Below are 18241 nucleotides of genomic sequence, written 5' to 3' on the forward strand. Positions count from 1 at the left end.
AGTCATAGTTTTGCATTGATGTAATAAATCCACAAGTTGCTTCATTTCCAAGTTATCCAAAACAAACAAAGCAGCAATGATTCTTGCCAGAGTTTTTCACACTTACTCTCTAGTCCTATGTACCTAATGTTTACAAAAAGTGTGTGGATATCTCTCTTGGTGATACTAATAAGCAAACAAAAAAAAGATTTGTATCTCTGCTTGACCTTCCTCTTTATCTCTGGGCTGTTTTTGTATTGAGAAGAACAACCGTTATGTATTTATATGTCAAAACGTGGCACTCCAAAGAGCGTTTTCGCCTTCACTGCAGCGTCTATGAACCTCTTTTAGACGATCTGCTGATCTGCAGATTCCACTGCATGTCCAGTCGAATGATGCCACGCAGATGTTCCCAGCTTGTGCTTTCCACTCACAATCTGCAATACAGAAACTTACATCCTTGAGAATTTGTTTTAGTAGAATAATTACAGTATATGTTACACGTTACAGTAACAAGAAGTAAGATTTGATGTTTTTGTCAAATGATGGCTCTTGTTATGACTTTGTATCAGTAGATAGATTTTGATAGGGACTAGTCATCTCTTTTAAGATAGGGTCTCTTCACTTTAAAGCTTCTTACTTCAAAGCATGTATTATTGTAGTTAGGTGCAGAGCACGGAAAGATGTTGACGTTATATCTAAGTTGTTCTCAAAATCTATACATTGATTAAGACTTGTCTCACTTCTTTTAAGCATTCATCTAAATCAGACCCCCTAGAAAATGTGCAGGAGATGAAAAGAGCTCAAGACTTACCAGGAGGAGTGCCACAGCATAATCTTCTATCATCAATGTGTTTAACATCAATCCCAATAAACCAAGCTCCTAAGGAAACATCTTCATTTGCATACTTGTGTAAAACATGCCTGAAACATTTCATACATACATAAGAACAAAGAGATACATTTGAGTTAAACATGATATATACAATGTAGTAATCTCATATTGAACTTACTGATTGATTGATATGTAAGAAGCCAAGTCTCTTGAAATGGCATAGATCTGTCCAGTAGCATGACGGAAGTACTTGTTCCCATTCTCACCAAACTTCCAGTACTCTGGCTCATGGTATCTCACCCCTCTGCTCCATTAAACCAACCATGACTTTTAACAAAAGGAATGAATATTGAAGGAGAAAACTGAGAGATGGTTTACTTTTGATAGAGAACAGGACCAGACTTCATGCAACCGATATAGACCCGTGGTTTTTTCCGGTGTCTAACCAAAGTTTCTCCAAGAGTTGCTGCAGATCATTTCAAATAAAACCATTAGACTCCACTAGCAAAATGGAATACATATAAACATATATAAACTCGTTTGCCTTTCCACATTTAGAACTTACCTATGTTAACATGAACATCATCATCTACTTTGACATAGAAATCAGCATCCCACATTGAAAACGCTGTAGCAAAATAGGTCTTCGTCTTGCCTGACAGCTCTAGATACCCTTCAACATGGTCCTGTCAATAACAAAATGAAGATAAAAGCTGAAAAATGAGGCCTTTGCACATCTAAACGACAACCAAAAATCAGAACCATACCAGTCTCAAGAAATCTCCATGCTTCCTGTCCTCAGCCTCAATGGCTCTGTCTAGAATACCCCCGGCCGTGGCACTATAGAGATATCAATGAACACACAACATCAATATACACAAAACACAAATAAAACTCAAAATCAGATTCTCACCTGTGACCAATAACAAACCGGATAATAATCCCCTTCTCTTCTTCAAGTCTCCTCCTCTTCTCACCTAAACATCAACATATAAACATGTTATGACAAGAGTCCATGGAAGAGACTGAAACAAAGCAAGATTGTAACTAAAAAACCTTGAGGCATCCACGTTGCACGAACAGAATCTCTTCTTTTCCGGCTACTAAAAGCTGTATTAATCCCAACAACCATCAAGTACCGTCTCTTCTTCTTCCCCATATCATCCGATACAGGAGCACCGTTCGTTAAAGACTCCTGAACCGACCTCGCAGCAGCTAACTCCATCTCTAAGCTCGAAATAGTCTTATCCAATGTCCTGAAGTAAGCAACAAGACGACAAAGACAAGTAGTTAATTAATCAATCACAAATTCCAAAAATTTCTCTGTAATTTAAAAAAAAAAAACACAGAACAAGACTATTAATAAAAAAAAAACTCTTACTGTAGAGCATTGCGAGTATTGGAGACTTGACCAAGCAAAGCCTGAGGATCTCTTTTAACTTCTTTCTGGTAAAGCTAAAGAGGAAACTAATCAGATGATGATTAAAAAAAATAAAACTAATCAGGGGATGATTAAAACAAAATAAAAGATGTGACACTCTATGCAATGGATCAAACTCTCACGGATTTTGGATTGCAGCCTCCTTCGGATATGAGTTTTAATCTCTCAGCTTCGGTTACTGATGGACGAGAGATGTCTCTAGATTCCGGAATATTCCACATCCTGCAACAACAACAACAATGATGATGAGGTTACTGAAACGGTCAAATAAAAAAGATTCAGTTAAAAAAAAAGGAAGTTACCGATCGGTGAAGAACATTCCGGCGCAGAAGCTTCCTAAACAGAGCAACAACGTCCATCTACGAGACGCGGAGCTTCTAGAGGAAGAAGAATGCTCTCCTCCTCCTCCTCCTCCTTTCATCTTCGTCGTCATTTTCAATAAAGATCCACGTAAACTCTTCGTAGCTATCTCGAGACGATGAGCTTCATCGTCGTCCACTGTAGAATCAGCTCGAGAACCAAGAGAAAACTAGAACAACACCTGAATCTTCAGAGATTTTTTTGAAGTATCGCGAGAATCTCTCTCTCTGTGAGATTTTTGTAGAGAAGAGAGAGAGACGACGTTACAGAGAAGGGAGACGAAATCAGAACGACTTCTTAACCGTTCAGTTTCCTATTTATTGACCAAGGCCAAGTTTGTTGTGAATTTACCATACTGTCCCTCTTTTTATTGTGTAATTATTTGTTTCTCCAGCTAATATGTATTATAGCCTAAGCTATATACATTACATTGTTTATATATAGGTATGTGACACATACGGCATGCGTAGATATATTGTAACTAGAGAGGCACTGCGTTGGTTGACTTTGAAGTCTTTACTCTCTTAGCCTGGAGCTGGTCCTCACCACGTTTTCTGAATAGATGGGGGAGTGTTAAATGTGTTAGTAAATAACTAAATACTAGTATAAATTGACTATTCAGTTCTAGCTATGAATATTCGAAGAAAAAGATAAAATTCAACACACACAAATACGTTCTACTGTGATTCGTTTTCCATGAATATATTGAAATACGTAATTATTTTACGAGTTTTGATTATTTGATTGATTAAAATATTTCATTCATATCTTGGTGGAGTAGGCTTTAAGCTTTTAAATGATCCATATTCCGATCTTGTATTTAAATAAAAATATAACTACAACATTTAAAAAAAAAATTACAGATGAATATGTAAGGATTTTTTTTTTTTGAACTACGAATATGTAAGGATATGTTTGTCCAATAGGCTTTAAGGTTGGCTTTAATAAAAAAAATAATGTGTAAGATCATTCAAAACCATAGATAGTTATTACTATTTTAGTCGGGTCAGATCAGTGCATCAGAGAGTCTGCGACTGTACTGATACAGCATGTGATGCTTTCCGTTTTGCATCACTGCACCTGTATTCGACTCGTGGGTCCCTCCTCACGAGCTTTTTCCACGTGTCATCATGAAATCACACAAACCATGAGTTTTTGTAACTTATGTCCAAAATGATACCACATGCTTTGGCGACGACCGATCTGTCTCTTGGTCTTGTCTTCGCTTTCATGCATGTTGCGCGTAACAGTTCTTCATTTTTTGTGTGGATATGGATACTTTATTTTAACTTTGGAAACTAAGTATGTCACTGTTGATTTACTTAAGTTCATTTGACATAACTCAATAATTAGTAGCAAGCAGTTTGAGTGATTGGTTGCATGGTTTATTGTCAGTCACAATATTTTTGATACGTTAGTTTGTAGAGTGATTATGATTCAAAACTTCTCGAGGGCTACATATAATTAACTAAATTAGGTTTATCAGTTGATGTCACGATAAAGTTTCAATTCCCAATGTCACTTGTAAGATTTAATTAGTATTATGAAATTCAGCTTAAGGGACTGGTTTATAAACACCATTACTCCTAGGGAACATACATGTATGTCGTTACTGAAACTTTCAGTCTGAAACACGAACACACACACACGGTATTTATTAAATATGTTTGACCATTTTTAATCTGGTATGTTTAGTGGAGTACGTTAGACCCATTTTCCTCACCCGGATTCTTAACTCAACTGTAAGGAAAAATAATAAACTTTGAATGTTTTGTTTTATATTCCATCGATGGTTGTGCTAATGCATCATGGCATGTGATCATTCAAGAAGTCGGTGCTATTTTATTTGAATAGCAACGAGACGAGACTGTAATTTATTGATTGGATCAATGTTATCCAAAAAAATTTAAATGTCAATACTTACTCAAGCTTCAGATCTGTCGTTGATGTTTTTATCAAATGAATATGGACGGGAACAACTATTTTGTGGTCTTTTATGCTTAATTATAAGCAAGTACTGCTATAATATGGGAGTGGAATATGATGGTCAAGTACAACGTGTTTGGTGTGTCTCTGTGTCATAATCTTATATATTAAAACAGAAGTCACAACCTTGATTCATGTGTGATTTTTTAGAAAATGGACATTCACTAGAAATTAATCATCATTCATTTATTATTAATAATATGGTTTAATAATATATCATTCCTAATATAACATCAACTCATATAAAACTGGATTGGTTAACAAACCCACATTTGATTTCTTAATAAATTATACATAGTGAAAATGTAAACCATCCTCTACTTGCTATGACGAATCAAACACCAATTGAAAAACTCATCTTTTTCCCAGATTATCCATCCAATATTCGAGAAGGGTTTTTAAAGTTCTTCAAATCTTCTCGATCGTAGAGCAGATAATTGAGGATTGCAAATTTGGTCGGTTTTGGGTCAGACCCGGATTGCGATGATTAACCTCTCCCTCTCCTCGACTGAGAAGAGCTCTCATTATCGATCATGGTTCACGAGAAAGTAGGTGTTTTTCATCAAATACAGTACATTCCTCAGGGGTTAATTCCAACGACTCAATTATTTTGGGCTCGCCAAATTCGACTTCTGGAAAATTAAGAGCTTCGTGGGGTTTATGTAGCATGGAACCGTCACTCATGCTTTGATTCCTGCTTCGGAAACATTTGGAATCGCAACGGAACCGCAATTCTTTAAAACGAAAGATCGGAAACGTATATTTTGATATGGAAGCGGATTGTTTATTAATAGAAGGCATGTTCTGTATTTTCTTAATCAAGATCTAAAATGTGAGCTCAACAAAAAGCAGGAAGATGACTTTGTGGGATTTGTCCACGTATTTTAATTTTTTATAGGTTTTAAATTTCCTTTCTCCTTTTTTTTTTGTCGAACAAATTTTTTTTCTTTTGGTCCAATATTTTAGTTATGCATGTAACCACAGTTTCACTTCATCTTATATATTAAAACAGAAGTCACAACCTTGATTCACGTGTGATTTTTTTTTAAAATGGACCCTTGCTAGAAATCAATTATCATTCATTTATTACTAATAATATGAATTAATAATATATCATTCCTAATATAACATCGACTCCTAAAAACCTGGATTGGTTAACAAACTCACATTGATTCATGTGCGATATTTTTATTTGGATCATCATTTAAATTTTTTTATTAAATGTATTTCCTTAATGCTAATATATAATCTTTTAACTACTTAAATCATAACATAATTTGATATCTTTTTATTTAAAATATAAATATAAATATATTTTTTTAACAAATGTTTGAAAAACATTATAAAAATATCTTAATTATCAAAAATTGTATATAAATAGTTTCACTAATTTTGTAATTAGTAATGAAATTAATGTTATTATACATTAGTATATATATACTCAGTTATCTTTTATAAATGAAAAAAATTATATCAAATTTTACTATTTTATAGTTATATCTATCATTTTATAATAAAACATTTTATTTAACTAAATATGATAAAATTATTTTAAACTGATAAATTAATATATTTTATTTTTACAAACATTAAAAATTTATGCTAGAAATAGAATATGTTGGTAGAACGGGTTAACATTAGTAAATTAGATAATTCATGTATAAAATTAACTTATCTTAAAACTTTTTTATATATATATAGTTATTATCTTAAATGAATAAACATAAAAAAATTATTGATAAAGGAAATCTAGCGCTTTGAATTACGGATCAAGATCATAATAATTGAATAAAAATTAATTTTAAAATATATATAATAAAAATACCAAATATATGTGATGATTTGAAATAATCAATTAACTTACAACATGAAAATTATCAAATTGTTATATTTAAAATGATTATATAAATATATTCTAATTATGTAAAACATATATAAAAATGAAAATTAATACCCGCACGGTTGTGCGGGTCCAAATCTAGTAGCTGTTAATCAAGCAACATGGTTGTATTTCAAACATGTTTGTCTTTAAATAGATGTTAGCTACCGTTTTTTTTTCTCATTTGTATATGTGTAAACAATATATCATTATTTTAAAAACTGTAATATATAGTTAAACTAGGGCCGGGCCCGCCCTTCGGGCGGGAAGTTTGAATAAAACAATTTCATATGATTTATATTTATTTATGAATAATTTATAATTATGATATAGATGATATCATATACAAACAACACAAATGAGAACTTTTAAGTTATAATATACTGGTTATGAGTTCAATTTTAGTATCATATATTACTATGAGAGTAATCTTCGCTATTATTTCAAAAGTTTAGTTTTAGCTATCCTCCATTAGACTAACTTATAAATTGATTTAGGTGAGTACGACCCAAACCCCCAAAGCATCCTTTTATTATTCGAGGCCTTTTGTTTTTTTTTCATGATGCATATATACACATGTGAATTTTGTACGGAAGAATAATGTATAAATTGGAGAAATCTTATTATTTGTTATTAAGCTTGATGCAAATGTTTAATTTAAATAATGTTTCAATAAATTTGGCGGGTTTGTTTACGGTTTCTTTGTGCGTATGTAGTCAATAAATTAAAATAATAACAATCTTCGCATGCGCTGTCCATATCATGCTGGTGACATTCTGCTTCGGGCTCCATCCTGGCTGTATTTGCTAAATACCTTGTCTTCAAAATAACTTTGATCGATTTAAGTGAAGTTTTAATAATAAGTATATTAGCTTGTGGACGACAGACGTACACTCATGCACGTAACCAAAGTTTTGTAATACATAATATGATTATGGACGTCAGTTTATGCACACAATTTAAAGAACATTAAATATTTTCACACTCATATACATAATTATATTAGACCGTGGACTGTATACATACACTCATACTAACGTACCCAAAGTTTTTGTAGTCCATAATATGATTATGGACGTCCACTTACGTACACAATTAAAATAAACACTAACTCTTTTAATAAAATAATCACTAACATTTATTAACTCATCGGAATCAAATAAAGCATCAACTTGTTCCTTTTTTAAACTTATGTCAACTCAATATAAAAAGCATTCATAACAACCATAAAGTAGAGAGTTTGAAAAAAAAACAACTGGAATGTAGAAAATCCATAACATAGATAGAAAAAAGATGACAATAAAGTAGAATGCAGAAACATTATTAAGCTGCAGAATATCGAGAGATGATTATCGAAGATCCATCTTAAGCAATACGCGCCCTCTTACGCACATTACCGACTGGCTCCTTTCCAGCTCTCTTTGATGTCTCACAATTGCCCTTGCCGGAACCAGACTCCACACGGTTGTTAGGCCCGTCTGGCGCATCATCATCATCATTGTCATCACCTTCCTGTTACATTCAAATTGTTATACGCTGCATATGCTAATGGCGAAATATCATAATAAGTATTGCACTTACATCATCGACAAATTCTGGAGCTGGTGCACGCTCAACCTCATTGATGATACGCGACACGGTGAACGTCTGGTGGTTGACGGTGAAGTTGTAGGGCGTGACACGGACTTGGAAAGTGTAGGTCTTGCGTTCCATTCCTGCAACGAACGGAGGCATCACGGAATCCTCAGGGTTCACTCCTTCTTCACCCTTGTCATTAAATGGAAGCATCGAGAGTATCAACAACATTATATAATAACCACATAAGTAATCAAACTATATATTACCAGTAACTGGACCGCCTCACTTGCCCGGAGATTATGCAACTTCGTCATAACACCATCAAAGCAAACAAATGTCCCTTCAGCAGTATCATCAGTTACAACCATCTCAACGCGATAACTAAAAGAGAACAAATAAACCGAAATGGAATCAGTGTGACGCAAGGGATAAAGAAGGCGACCAACTATCATATTATAACAAATCGATACATACCGTAAAGATCCGACCGCATGAGGGTTATTACAGCGTGCACATTCGAAAGAAGTGACAGTGCGTTGCAATTTCTTGCTGCACTTAGAACACGCAACATAGCACCACCCTTTGTCCGATTCAACCCGAGAAACTCTCGCAGTGCATAAGAAATCTATTTCCTGCTGCTTAAACATCAACATTGCGTGCAGTCAAAAAACAATCTTTATATATAAACACACGAATGAGCTAATTGCATATACATAACTCATTACCTGTGGCGAATCCGTAGTGATAAAATGGTTAAGCTCTGCAATTGTCACAGTCTCAACCTTCGCATAAGACTTCAAGAGAGGTGCGGCAGACGGAAGACCAGTGTCTCTAGCCACCAATCTGAACAAAAGTTCACGAAATTAACATCACAAACTCTCAACGTCTGATTACATACTCAGAACAGACCAAACTTACCGGTAAAATAAAGACTCTCCTGCATGTGTCTCCTTATCATAATAAACATGTGTTCCTGACGTTGCGTTGAGGAATAAACGACCTACACAAAATAGTAAAAATTTCTGAAAAAGGAATTACACATATTAATTTATGCCACATCTTTAAATAAGCAACGAAGTACCTCCAACCATCTTCGGGTTTATGCTTGTGGCAACAATCACTTTAGGATCATCACGCATGCCTCCAAGCTTCTGGTGGAATAAAACGGCTTGAGCGTCAAACAGACTAAGAGTGACAGACACATCACTGCACATATATAACAAACGTTAGTGCAGCTAAAATGATTAAGCAAATATGAAAGTTGTTAAAGAAACAAATAAATTACTTTTCTAATTTGACGGTGACCATGACACGGTTCTTATCCTCCGGAGGGTCAGACACGGTGCTCTTCACCGCCACGATTTCACCAATAATATCTACAGGTTCAATATTGAGATCAGAGAGCTCAGTGACTTAATACATAAAGCACAAAACCCATACAGATAAATATACATATGTACGATACGATCACATCTGTACCTGGAAGCTGAGTGTTTGTATTGGCTAAACCAACCAACTCGGTCTGGTTACGGAACCGGAATCCCTCTGCCGGTATTGGCGAGACCGGATCAGATAACACGTCAAAAAAGAAGAGTCTGCAAGCTTGAAGTTCTGAGCACAGCGAGCCACGTCAAAGCCAGAAACAGAGTACATCGTCCCGGCGGCGAGCCTATCTCGGAACCTTGGAAGCCGATTCGCGTTGATAGTAGCTTGGATCAAAGTCGACTGAAACCGATAAAATTTAGAAGTCAGAAAATAACGTAAACAGATCTAAGGAGACCAGGAAGAATCAAACTTACATTCACGTCCATAAGTAGCATATCGACCCACATCAGCTCGCCACCGCGTTTGACGTTCCTCGCCTCCCAGAACCGTAGAAGCCGGGCCTCGACGACGGAGGAGCATTTGCCGGACTTCAGGTCAGAGAAGAAGACTCTCGAAATAGACATAGCAACAGGAATCAGAAAGTCTCAAGAGAAAGAAAGAGATGATGCGCTGGAGATCTATAGATACTTACATATTTATACAGATCTGCTCGGGTTCAAATGGCGCATCGAAGAGTCTGAGGGAGGGATTGAATGAGCGAGGGATTGAATGCAATTGGAATAAAGACGACGACATAACTCCGGCCGTTTCATCGAAGAGGAAGGAATCGAAGACGTCACGCGTCGCCGGCGCAGAAAAGGGTTACGCGAGAGTAATGTGTCTTAGGGTTGGAGACGTCGTGACATCGTTCGGGCTGTGAGTGTAAAGGCCCATCACAGAAAGATCGAGCGAGGCCCAGAAGATAACATGTTCAGTTTAATGAAACGCAGCACCTCGTCGTCAGTGACACGTGTCGACGCGAGAGGAAGTGAACGTGGATGGCCTAAGAAGAGATTAAACTGTCTTTTATATATAAAGATTGTTTTTGTTGTAATATACTTATATCACAAACGCATACACAAAACAGAAAAATAAATACAAACATGAATAAGATATATGTATGTCAACAGCTAACGTACATTATACTGGTTTGAGTTCAATGATGATAAAACTAAGGCTGATAATATTATATACCAAATTTCATATTTTGCCCAAAAAGTGTGGTGTCTCTGTCATTAGCCACTCGATTATAAATCTATTAGAGACTCAAAGAGGAAGTCAAAAGAATCAAAACTTACATTAAGTACATAACCATAAAAGTGAAGAAGACACATGCATACTTTAATACGTGTGTATGGCCACCAATAATTCAGCGAAATGATGTGAAGTAAAAAGGAAAATTTCAGGGAAATGAGTGTGTCATTTAAGTATACACCGTTCGCAACCGACATTGACGTTCAGTAGAATCATAATCAAATGTACGGTTCGGTTTACTGAAATGTCACTTTTATTCCAGTTACTAACCAAAATCTTCCTACCGCCCGGTTAAGAGCTACGTTACAAGAAGCAAAAGTCGAGCTACTCCTTGCACGTAAAAAAAAAATACAAAACAATGACTAAAACCAAGCAATTGTCTACTAATCTGTTAACTTGCCACTTTATTAGTTAACCGATGGCAAAAATCGGCTACGTTCGGTTTGATTTGGTTTATTGGGCAAACAATGAAATGGCGAGAGAGGGTGTATGTAGAACAAGAAGTTAGGTGCTTTGCTTGAAAGAGGAGACTGTCACTTTACCTAATTCAGTTTCAAAGTTTGGTCACTCTCTTCTTCAAGCAAACCCCCTTTAAAGCTGACAATCCCATTCACATCCATCGATCTGCTTCTTGTTGCTACTCCTTTTTCAGAGCCGACTTTATTTTCTTAACCATTTTATAATAATATTTTCTTATCAAATCTACGTATATTTGGATTTATTCTATAGCCACTTTTATTCCCTTTTTAATTTAGTATGTAGGTGCTTTAAACAAATGTGAGCAAGAAATGGTGTTGATTGAAGTTTCAATCCTAAAGATGAATAAAATTGCTAAAGACACATTAGTTTTGTTAGGCTTTTAGAGAACCAAATTTCAACATAGAGATACGATTTTCATTTTCATTTTCATTTTTTGCTTTACGTACAATAAAACAAGTTACACTCAAATACAAAATGGATTTTGAATGTTACCAGTAGTGTCAATAGCCTAATGCTTTCACAGACAATATGTATATAATTTCTGTTTTAAACTATTTTATCCTATTCACATTGGGTGGTGATTGCTTTTAGATGATAAAAATTCCTAATGGACGATGATTGTTTGTGGCATCAAATGCAAATGTAAATGGAAATAGAGACATTCCACATTGGACGTTTAGAAGACTATTTTACATCCTATATTAGAATAAATCGAAAAGACATATTGAAAACGAAATGCCATTGTAGTACCGAGTGAACCAACCCACCAAAGCTTATATGGCCTCTATTATTCATGCATTTTTTTTTTCTTTTCATAACCCCACACCCACTTATAGTTGTCTGTATGGCCTTCACATTGTATTTGTGGCTCCTATCTTTTCACTGGAAGCAGCAATTTCTGACATAATTTGTTCTTTGATGCCATTAACTTCTTTAGACAGTTTTAATATTCCATTTTGATTGATCCTAATTTCTAATCAGGGACCCCATTTTCTTGACAGAATAACTTTTGATGTAATTGGTGCTAAAATAACTTGTCGTTTGTATGATTAAAACCATCATTAAACCTTCTGCCGACTAATGTGGAGATTGGGCTTTACTTTACTCTCGCCTATTTTTGTATGTTTCTTCAATCTGGTCAATGTCACACAAATGCAAACCAAACCTTCCAAATTTTGGAACTTTGAGAACATCTCTAAACAATATTGTGCCGGCTGAGTCGTCCTTGAACAGTTATTTTTTAAACTCAAAAAGATATAAGAACGCTCTTCTCTCTGCTTCAAGCAAATGAGAAAGTGAAGAAGACCTTCTACAATGCCAATAACTGAGACTTGTGATCAATGCCATTGAAGATGTAAGTCCCCAACATCGGAACAAACTGTTTTGTCACAAGCTGCAACACATAGAGAGAGAGACACAACAACAACAACAACAACAACAAGTTCAATCATCTCTTAAAGCAAGTGAATTTAAACAATTAAGTTTAGAGTAATAAGAAGGAAGTACGGACCTTGATGGCCTCCTGAGACGCGATTCCTCCAAGAAAGGCAGCAACCACATGAAGCTCAGAGGCACCAAAGCGACACATCTCATTGATAAGGTCATCGGGCAGTACTGAGCCGTTACATCCCAAGTCGGTAAGGAGACTCAAGGCAGTAGTTTTTAACCGAGAAATGTCCTCATCCATCCCTCTACGAAAAACAGATTGCATATATTAATAAAAGCCAAACAAGTACCAGTTGTTCAGAAAATACATTTGAGCTTGAGTTTCTTACCCATCAAACTGGCCAGGAAACTTGTTATAGTTGGCAGTAAATCTGTCCACGGCTCTAAGAAGGATGTAAAATCCCATTGCACCACTGCGACGGCAAACAACATTAGCATAAGAGCTAACAACTGGCTTCCACATGCATCCCTAGAATTGGTTTGGACTAAAACCAGAATCTCTGTTGTTGCTATATAAGCCTAATATGGACTAGATGTTTTGCTATATTCAATCACAGCATCTTATACCAACCTATCATGAAACTAATAAAGCAGCAAGCGTTTTGTAGCTAGGTCTTTTTTTCAAATCAGCTGATGCTTTTGTGTTAAATATGAAGACATTCGCACCTGTAATCCTCATCCGCTAAACACTTTTGAATTTCGGTTACAGAAGGATTACTAAATTCGTCCTCTACCATACGGTATCTGCATACCTACAAATTACATATTGCAGTTTGTCAATGTTTCTGAAACTGCTTCAAAAGGAAATGTAAACAAGCAATAGGTAGACCATCGACATTAAGTTTAGTATTCTCACTTTAAGTTTTCTTGCATTCTTACAGAAGCTCTTGATTGTTGGTTTTGAGATGCTGCTCGGATCTCTACCGATTTTCTTTAAAATACTTTTAACTCGTTCCTCCATGACAAGAAAATCAGCCTCAGCTTTCGCTAGATATATTTTCTGCAAATTGATGTAATGCCTTCAAAAAAGTAAAAACACAGCTACATTAGTAATCTGAAAAATAGATCGTGGATGAAGTTCAGTGCCATCGAGGCAGTTGTACTCACTCTGTTGACGATGTCATATCTGGTATAGAGCCTTCAAGGGGTGCCTCTCCATCACCTTCGTTCGAGACAAACTCCTGCAGGTGGTGATGTATGACAGCATGAGTATTATGAACCAATCAAAATGAGTGGCAGAGCAATTATCTAGTTTCAGACCTTCAGAGCCGCTACCATCACCCAAATATCTGAGGAATTTGAACTCGGTTCAGCACAAGTATCACTGCTAATCTGTTGAATCTCTGAGCCTGGAATAGAAACAAGGAATAACTGATTAAAGTTTTCAGCTAGTTACGACACTACACGAGATATCAACTTACTGATTCCACGAGGAGCAAAAACTTTGAAAGCGGCTTCAATGGCTTCTTTGTAGTTATCCTCATCCATAGATATCATCTTGGACTTAACCAAATCCTAAGATTTCAAGGATTGAGATAGATTAGAACAAAAAGCCAGAAGAAAGCTAATGAATCTGCAAAGTGGCAAAAGAAAGAGCTACACCTTAAACTCTTTTTTCTCTTCCCTGGTCGAGGGAAGATTGCCACTATGGGACTGAGTCCATTCATCAGCCATCTTCACAAGAATGACGACGTAAGGTATGTGCTTATGAGCTACAGGATCTGATACATTTAGATCAATGGTCTCCACAAAGCTGCAGTTCAATGAATAGTTTAGAATGTCAGTGTTGTTCATCCACAAGCACAAAAGGTTAAAGAATGCCAGAGCAACGTAAGAATGTACCTCTTGAGTTCAGGCCATGGATTATTCAAGCGAAGGTCATCAAGAAAATGATCAGGCTTTGAGTCAATTATGGTGTGCTCCTGATAAAAAAAGAAGAAAACAATAATAATTCAACTAAGCATATTTCTAACTTAACATTGGCAATAGTACTCACAGTAATCCATTAGTTATCTAGCAAAAAAAAGGGGTAAAGAAAGGTATTATAACCTTAACAGAGACACGAACAAAGCCAGCAAGGCCATAAGAGCGAGCAAAAACCAACTTGACGTTTGCTTCTCGACAGATTCTATCAAGTTTCACCATTGACTCTTCCACCAGCTACAATGACTCAAATAAAGGTATTATGATTCACGCACCAAAGGAAACAAAAAAAAAACTAAGTTTTTGCACAATCTAAATATATCAACCAACCATGCACAATCTAACACTCTTTCACTAAAGAATGTAACAACAAGTAGGAATCAAAGGGCACCTGAGTGGCGATGACGAGGGTGAAGTGAGAGAAGAAAGAAGGATTAGTCATAATCAACGTATCCGGATCCTCCTCAATAAACTTAGCTTTAACAGAATCATTAAGCTCTTGAAGAAACGCACAAACAGACTTGGCTTTTGATTGACCAACACTCCCCTCATCCACTTCACACCATCATCAAAATCAAATCCCCTTATTAACTAAGCAAAAATTGAGTAAAAGTCAAATAAATACCCATGAAGTTGTTTCCAAGGTCTCCAAGCTCGACTTTGGATCCATCAACGACGGTGATGCTCCCAACTCCACCGAGGACGAGATTCTTCAAGGCCTCTGAGCCAGTGGGGCCGCAATTGAGCAAACAGATGCTCGCTTCTTCCAAAGCAGCTTGCCCTACCTCCCCCCATATCCTGCGATTCGATGCGATTACTTTCCTTCTCCCCCCGATAAGAGTTATAAAAGAGAGAGAGAGAAGGGAAGGGGCGTGTATACCTGAGTTGACGATCGTACTTGGTTTTAGCCTCTGACATTGTTGCTTACTCTCTCTTCTCTCGTTCGCTTCTTCGCAGACGAAGAGCGAGAGAGAACAACGAGCAGAGGCGGCTCTTGGGCCAAGCTAATGGGCTTCCTGCCGATTCATTTAATAACTATTTTGGGCCCAAAACTAATGTATCCATATCCGTACAGATTGTGGGCTTCTCTTCCAGTCATCTCAGGTTCGATGCCCCTTGGAATCATTTATCCTTCTTCATTTTTTTTTTTTTTGAAAACAGCCTGCAACGAGATATTTGAGTCTGACTGGTGACTATTCGAAAAATAAAAGAAATGAATAGAAAAAAAATGTACAGGAATAAAATAGCAGAAATAAAAAGAAAAATTGTTCATTCTCAAATTTAACAAAAAATAATTTTGTCCTTTAATTAGATGAAATTATTATTCCTTGTGATTGATAATTTTTTATAAAGAACATTAGAGAATTAATTATCCTATTCGTTCTTTGATTACCATTTATACCATACCCTTAAAACCATTTTTTAACTAATTTGCAAATAGTTTCTCCCTTTTTACTAACATTTTTTCTCAAAGATTAATTTTTTTTTTCTCAGTAGTTTGCAACCATTGAATCATGGAGAATAGTTTCACAGTTTTAGTTTTTTCTAAAAAAAAGATTTGAGCAAATACACATTTCAACATAGAAAGGAGAACAACATGTAAAGTAAAATACACAACAACAAGAAGACACAAAAGATCACTTCTTCTTTCCAGCTTTTCCTTCTTTCCTCCTCACAATCTCATCTGAATACTTCACTCCCTTACCCTTGTACGGCTCCGGAGGCCTCCACTTCCTCACCGTCGCAGCAAACTGCCCTATCTCACTCTTGTCGTATCCACTCACCGTGATCCTCGTGTTCTCTTCCACTTTCACCTTGAGACTCTCCGGTATCTGCATCTTAACCGGGTGAGAAAACCCGAGGTTCAGAACCAGCTCCTTCCCTTCAACGGTAGCACGGTAACCAACTCCCACTAGTATCAGCTTCTTCTCAAATCCCTTTGATACTCCCACTACCATGTTATCCGTTAGCGTCCTAACACATTAGAGTTGCAAAACGGTTAGCAGCAATAAACAACCTGTAAAGTTCAAGACTTTGTGTAACCAATTGATAAAAAGTTGAGAACTTTGCAACCTATGTGACCAATTGATAAAAAGTTGAGAACTTTGTAACCACGTTCAAGATTGTGACCAATTGATATAGTAAAGGTGAGAGCTTTGTAACCTGAAGAGGCCGTGCATTTGGTTCGCTCTTCTAGTTTCCACGGTCTTTTTTACCCTCAGGACACCAGCATCTTCTTTGATGAGCTCGACTTCGCGTGGGTAAGTTAAAGCGAGCTCTCCTAGTGGACCTTTGACTTTCAAGTCTTGACCTTCCAATGCAATGGTTACATTGGTTGGTACAGCGATAGGTTGCTTCCCTATCCTTGATTCCTTACACTGGATAGTCTTCCTTGAGTAACCCACTTGAGCTGAAGGCGTGGCTAAGACCTTGAACACGTTTCTATCTCCCAAAAATGCAGACCTAAACAAAGGCAAAAGCATCTCATATCTTCAGACAAACAAACAAAAACATGTCTACACAGTTAAAGAACCAACAGACAGGAACTAGGATAATGTAATAACTTCTAGAATTCTACTTTTGCGAATCCTGAATAAATAAAAAAACAAATCACCAACCAAGTTCACAGTCGTATCGATTTCGAAATAGAAAACTAACATATGATTCTTTACATTCTCGGGGACTCGTGATTATGAAATTAAAGAAAGCTAAACCCTTAGGGAATTAGAGCCGGTATAATGTTTTTTAAATATGTCAATAGTACCTGGGTTGAAAAGAAGTGACGACTGAGGAAGCCATTGCTAGGATTGACGACGGAGCTGTGAGGCTCTGCTCCAGGAGAGAAGAGAGTGCTTTATCCAAAACGACTTATCCAGCCACTGTTTGTCCTCTGTTATATCTTTTGAAAGTATTGCTTTGCGGCCCATTATTATATAACTATTACAAGGCCCATTATTATATAACTATGACAAGGCCCATTATTATAAGGGGCACTAGTCTATAGACAAGCCCAACGTTCTGTTTTTACGTCCCGAGTTTGTGATTTTAAGACCCAACAAGACAGTCAAATTTTGAAAAAAAAACTGGAATTACGTAGAGAAAGTGAAAAAACTTATGAACTGTTCTCAGTTCTCACACTATCAAAGATGATACTTTGCATCAAATGATTTGAGGTCAATAAATATGCTCGATCAAATACGTGGGGGTTTTAAATCTTTTTTCTTCTTCTTCTTCTTCTTTATCGTCATACTCATACATACGTTAAAAGACATGGATGAAATCTAACAGACAAATAAACACAAGGATATAGAAGATGATAAGGGCCCCCACATTCTGAAAAAATACAAATAACAAATCGAATTAAAGAAGAAAAAATCGAATTTGTATATTTACTGGTCCAGATTTCTTTTAGTGTTATCTTTAAATATAAAAAGTGATGTTACAAGATCCCCCAAAGATCATTAGTGTGGGATCAATGACATGTTAATAGTGACATACCAAGTCTCAACAAATAACAAATGGAGCTCTATACTTTACAATATTCTTTTATGAACAATCTATTAAAGGTACAAAGAACAGTCGAGTCCATGTGTTTCATGCACCTTTTTATCATATGAAAACTTCCGGGTCCCAAAACTTGTAGTATAAAAACTTTTTTTTTTTTAATTAAAATTAAATTAACGACCCGAAAACGGGAATAATAGTTTTGATTACA

At 36.1% G+C, this 18241-nt stretch overlaps 4 protein-coding genes across 9 annotated transcripts; all 4 read right to left on the reverse strand.

Moving 5' to 3' along the window:
- Nucleotides 1–15: 15 nt before the first annotated feature.
- On the reverse strand, nt 16–2921 carry LOC103844168 (probable beta-1,3-galactosyltransferase 2). 2 transcript variants are annotated; one of them, XM_009120950.2, is made up of 11 exons: nt 2558–2921; nt 2378–2477; nt 2196–2260; nt 1871–2070; nt 1728–1791; nt 1582–1654; nt 1380–1500; nt 1193–1280; nt 993–1118; nt 794–903; nt 16–416 (listed from the first exon to the last, which is right to left on the reverse strand). In XM_009120950.2, the coding sequence occupies exons 1-11, from the start codon at nt 2686–2688 to the stop codon at nt 268–270; spliced, it is 1227 nt and encodes a 408-aa protein (XP_009119198.1). In that variant the 5' UTR covers nt 2689–2921; the 3' UTR covers nt 16–267. The 2 variants fall into 2 exon arrangements, with proteins under 2 accessions (XP_009119198.1, XP_009119197.1); XM_009120949.2 differs by having other exon boundaries at nt 2196–2269; nt 2558–2920.
- Nucleotides 2922–7640: 4719 nt separating this feature from the next.
- On the reverse strand, nt 7641–10808 carry LOC103844164. 4 transcript variants are annotated; one of them, XM_009120943.3, is made up of 11 exons: nt 10076–10808; nt 9858–9991; nt 9538–9783; nt 9344–9434; nt 9140–9264; nt 8977–9058; nt 8784–8901; nt 8533–8696; nt 8325–8439; nt 8062–8247; nt 7641–7992 (listed from the first exon to the last, which is right to left on the reverse strand). In XM_009120943.3, the coding sequence occupies exons 4-11, from the start codon at nt 9364–9366 to the stop codon at nt 7846–7848; spliced, it is 960 nt and encodes a 319-aa protein (XP_009119191.1). In that variant the 5' UTR covers nt 9367–9434; nt 9538–9783; nt 9858–9991; nt 10076–10808; the 3' UTR covers nt 7641–7845. The 4 variants fall into 4 exon arrangements, with proteins under 4 accessions (XP_009119191.1, XP_009119193.1, XP_033137876.1 ...); XM_009120945.3 differs by having other exon boundaries at nt 8533–8690; nt 9858–10808; XM_033281985.1 differs by having other exon boundaries at nt 9858–10808.
- Nucleotides 10809–12246: 1438 nt separating this feature from the next.
- LOC103844163 (NEDD8-activating enzyme E1 regulatory subunit) lies at nt 12247–15444 on the reverse strand. 2 transcript variants are annotated; one of them, NM_001301949.1, is given in 17 exon segments: nt 12467–12550; nt 12668–12848; nt 12933–13016; nt 13270–13355; nt 13460–13622; nt 13711–13784; nt 13864–13952; nt 14025–14101; nt 14103–14107; nt 14109–14118; nt 14206–14214; nt 14216–14356; nt 14446–14525; nt 14653–14763; nt 14918–15081; nt 15152–15324; nt 15407–15444. In NM_001301949.1, coding segments are annotated over 17 exon segments (1569 nt in total).
- Nucleotides 15445–16031: 587 nt separating this feature from the next.
- LOC103844162 (50S ribosomal protein L6, chloroplastic) lies at nt 16032–17546 on the reverse strand. Its single transcript, XM_009120940.3, has 3 exons — nt 17291–17546; nt 16690–16989; nt 16032–16500 (listed from the first exon to the last, which is right to left on the reverse strand). Exons 1-3 carry the CDS (start codon nt 17323–17325, stop codon nt 16164–16166), a joined length of 672 nt encoding a protein of 223 aa, XP_009119188.1. The 5' UTR covers nt 17326–17546; the 3' UTR covers nt 16032–16163.
- Nucleotides 17547–18241: the final 695 nt, after the last annotated feature.

Source organism: Brassica rapa, chromosome A10 (assembly GCF_000309985.2).
Source record: "Brassica rapa cultivar Chiifu-401-42 chromosome A10, CAAS_Brap_v3.01, whole genome shotgun sequence".
In the NCBI taxonomy this organism is placed as follows: Eukaryota; Viridiplantae; Streptophyta; class Magnoliopsida; order Brassicales; family Brassicaceae; genus Brassica; species Brassica rapa.

Excerpts from the sequence above, each read along its gene's own strand:
- LOC103844164 (XM_009120943.3), bottom strand. The coding sequence starts at position 9,366 with ATGGTCACCGTCAAATTAGAAAA. Across the intron at positions 9,059-9,139 it reads AAACCCGAAGATGGTTGGAG|GTCGTTTATTCCTCAACGCA; the intron begins GTACTTCGTTGC and ends TATTTTGTGTAG. Across the intron at positions 8,248-8,324 it reads GTGAGGCGGTCCAGTTACTG|GGTGAAGAAGGAGTGAACCC; the intron begins GTAATATATAGT and ends TTTAATGACAAG.
- LOC103844162 (XM_009120940.3), bottom strand. The coding sequence starts at position 17,325 with ATGGCTTCCTCAGTCGTCACTTCTTTTCAACCCAG. Across the intron at positions 16,990-17,290 it reads GTCACTTCTTTTCAACCCAG|GTCTGCATTTTTGGGAGATA; the intron begins GTACTATTGACA and ends GCCTTTGTTTAG. Across the intron at positions 16,501-16,689 it reads CAAATGCACGGCCTCTTCAG|GACGCTAACGGATAACATGG; the intron begins GTTACAAAGCTC and ends CTAATGTGTTAG.
- LOC103844163 (XM_033281423.1), bottom strand. The coding sequence starts at position 15,196 with ATGGATCCAAAGTCGAGCTTGGAGACCTTGGAAACAACTTCATGG. Across the intron at positions 13,953-14,024 it reads TTTTGCTCCTCGTGGAATCA|GCTCAGAGATTCAACAGATT; the intron begins GTAAGTTGATAT and ends TTTCTATTCCAG. Across the intron at positions 12,849-12,932 it reads TTTCCTGGCCAGTTTGATGG|AGGGATGGATGAGGACATTT; the intron begins GTAAGAAACTCA and ends TGTTTTTCGTAG.
- LOC103844168 (XM_009120949.2), bottom strand. The coding sequence starts at position 2,688 with ATGACGACGAAGATGAAAGGAGGAGGAGGAGGAGGAGAGCATTCTTCT. Across the intron at positions 2,071-2,195 it reads AATACTCGCAATGCTCTACA|GACATTGGATAAGACTATTT; the intron begins GTAAGAGTTTTT and ends TGCTTACTTCAG. Across the intron at positions 904-992 it reads TCTTACATATCAATCAATCA|GCATGTTTTACACAAGTATG; the intron begins GTAAGTTCAATA and ends GAAATGTTTCAG.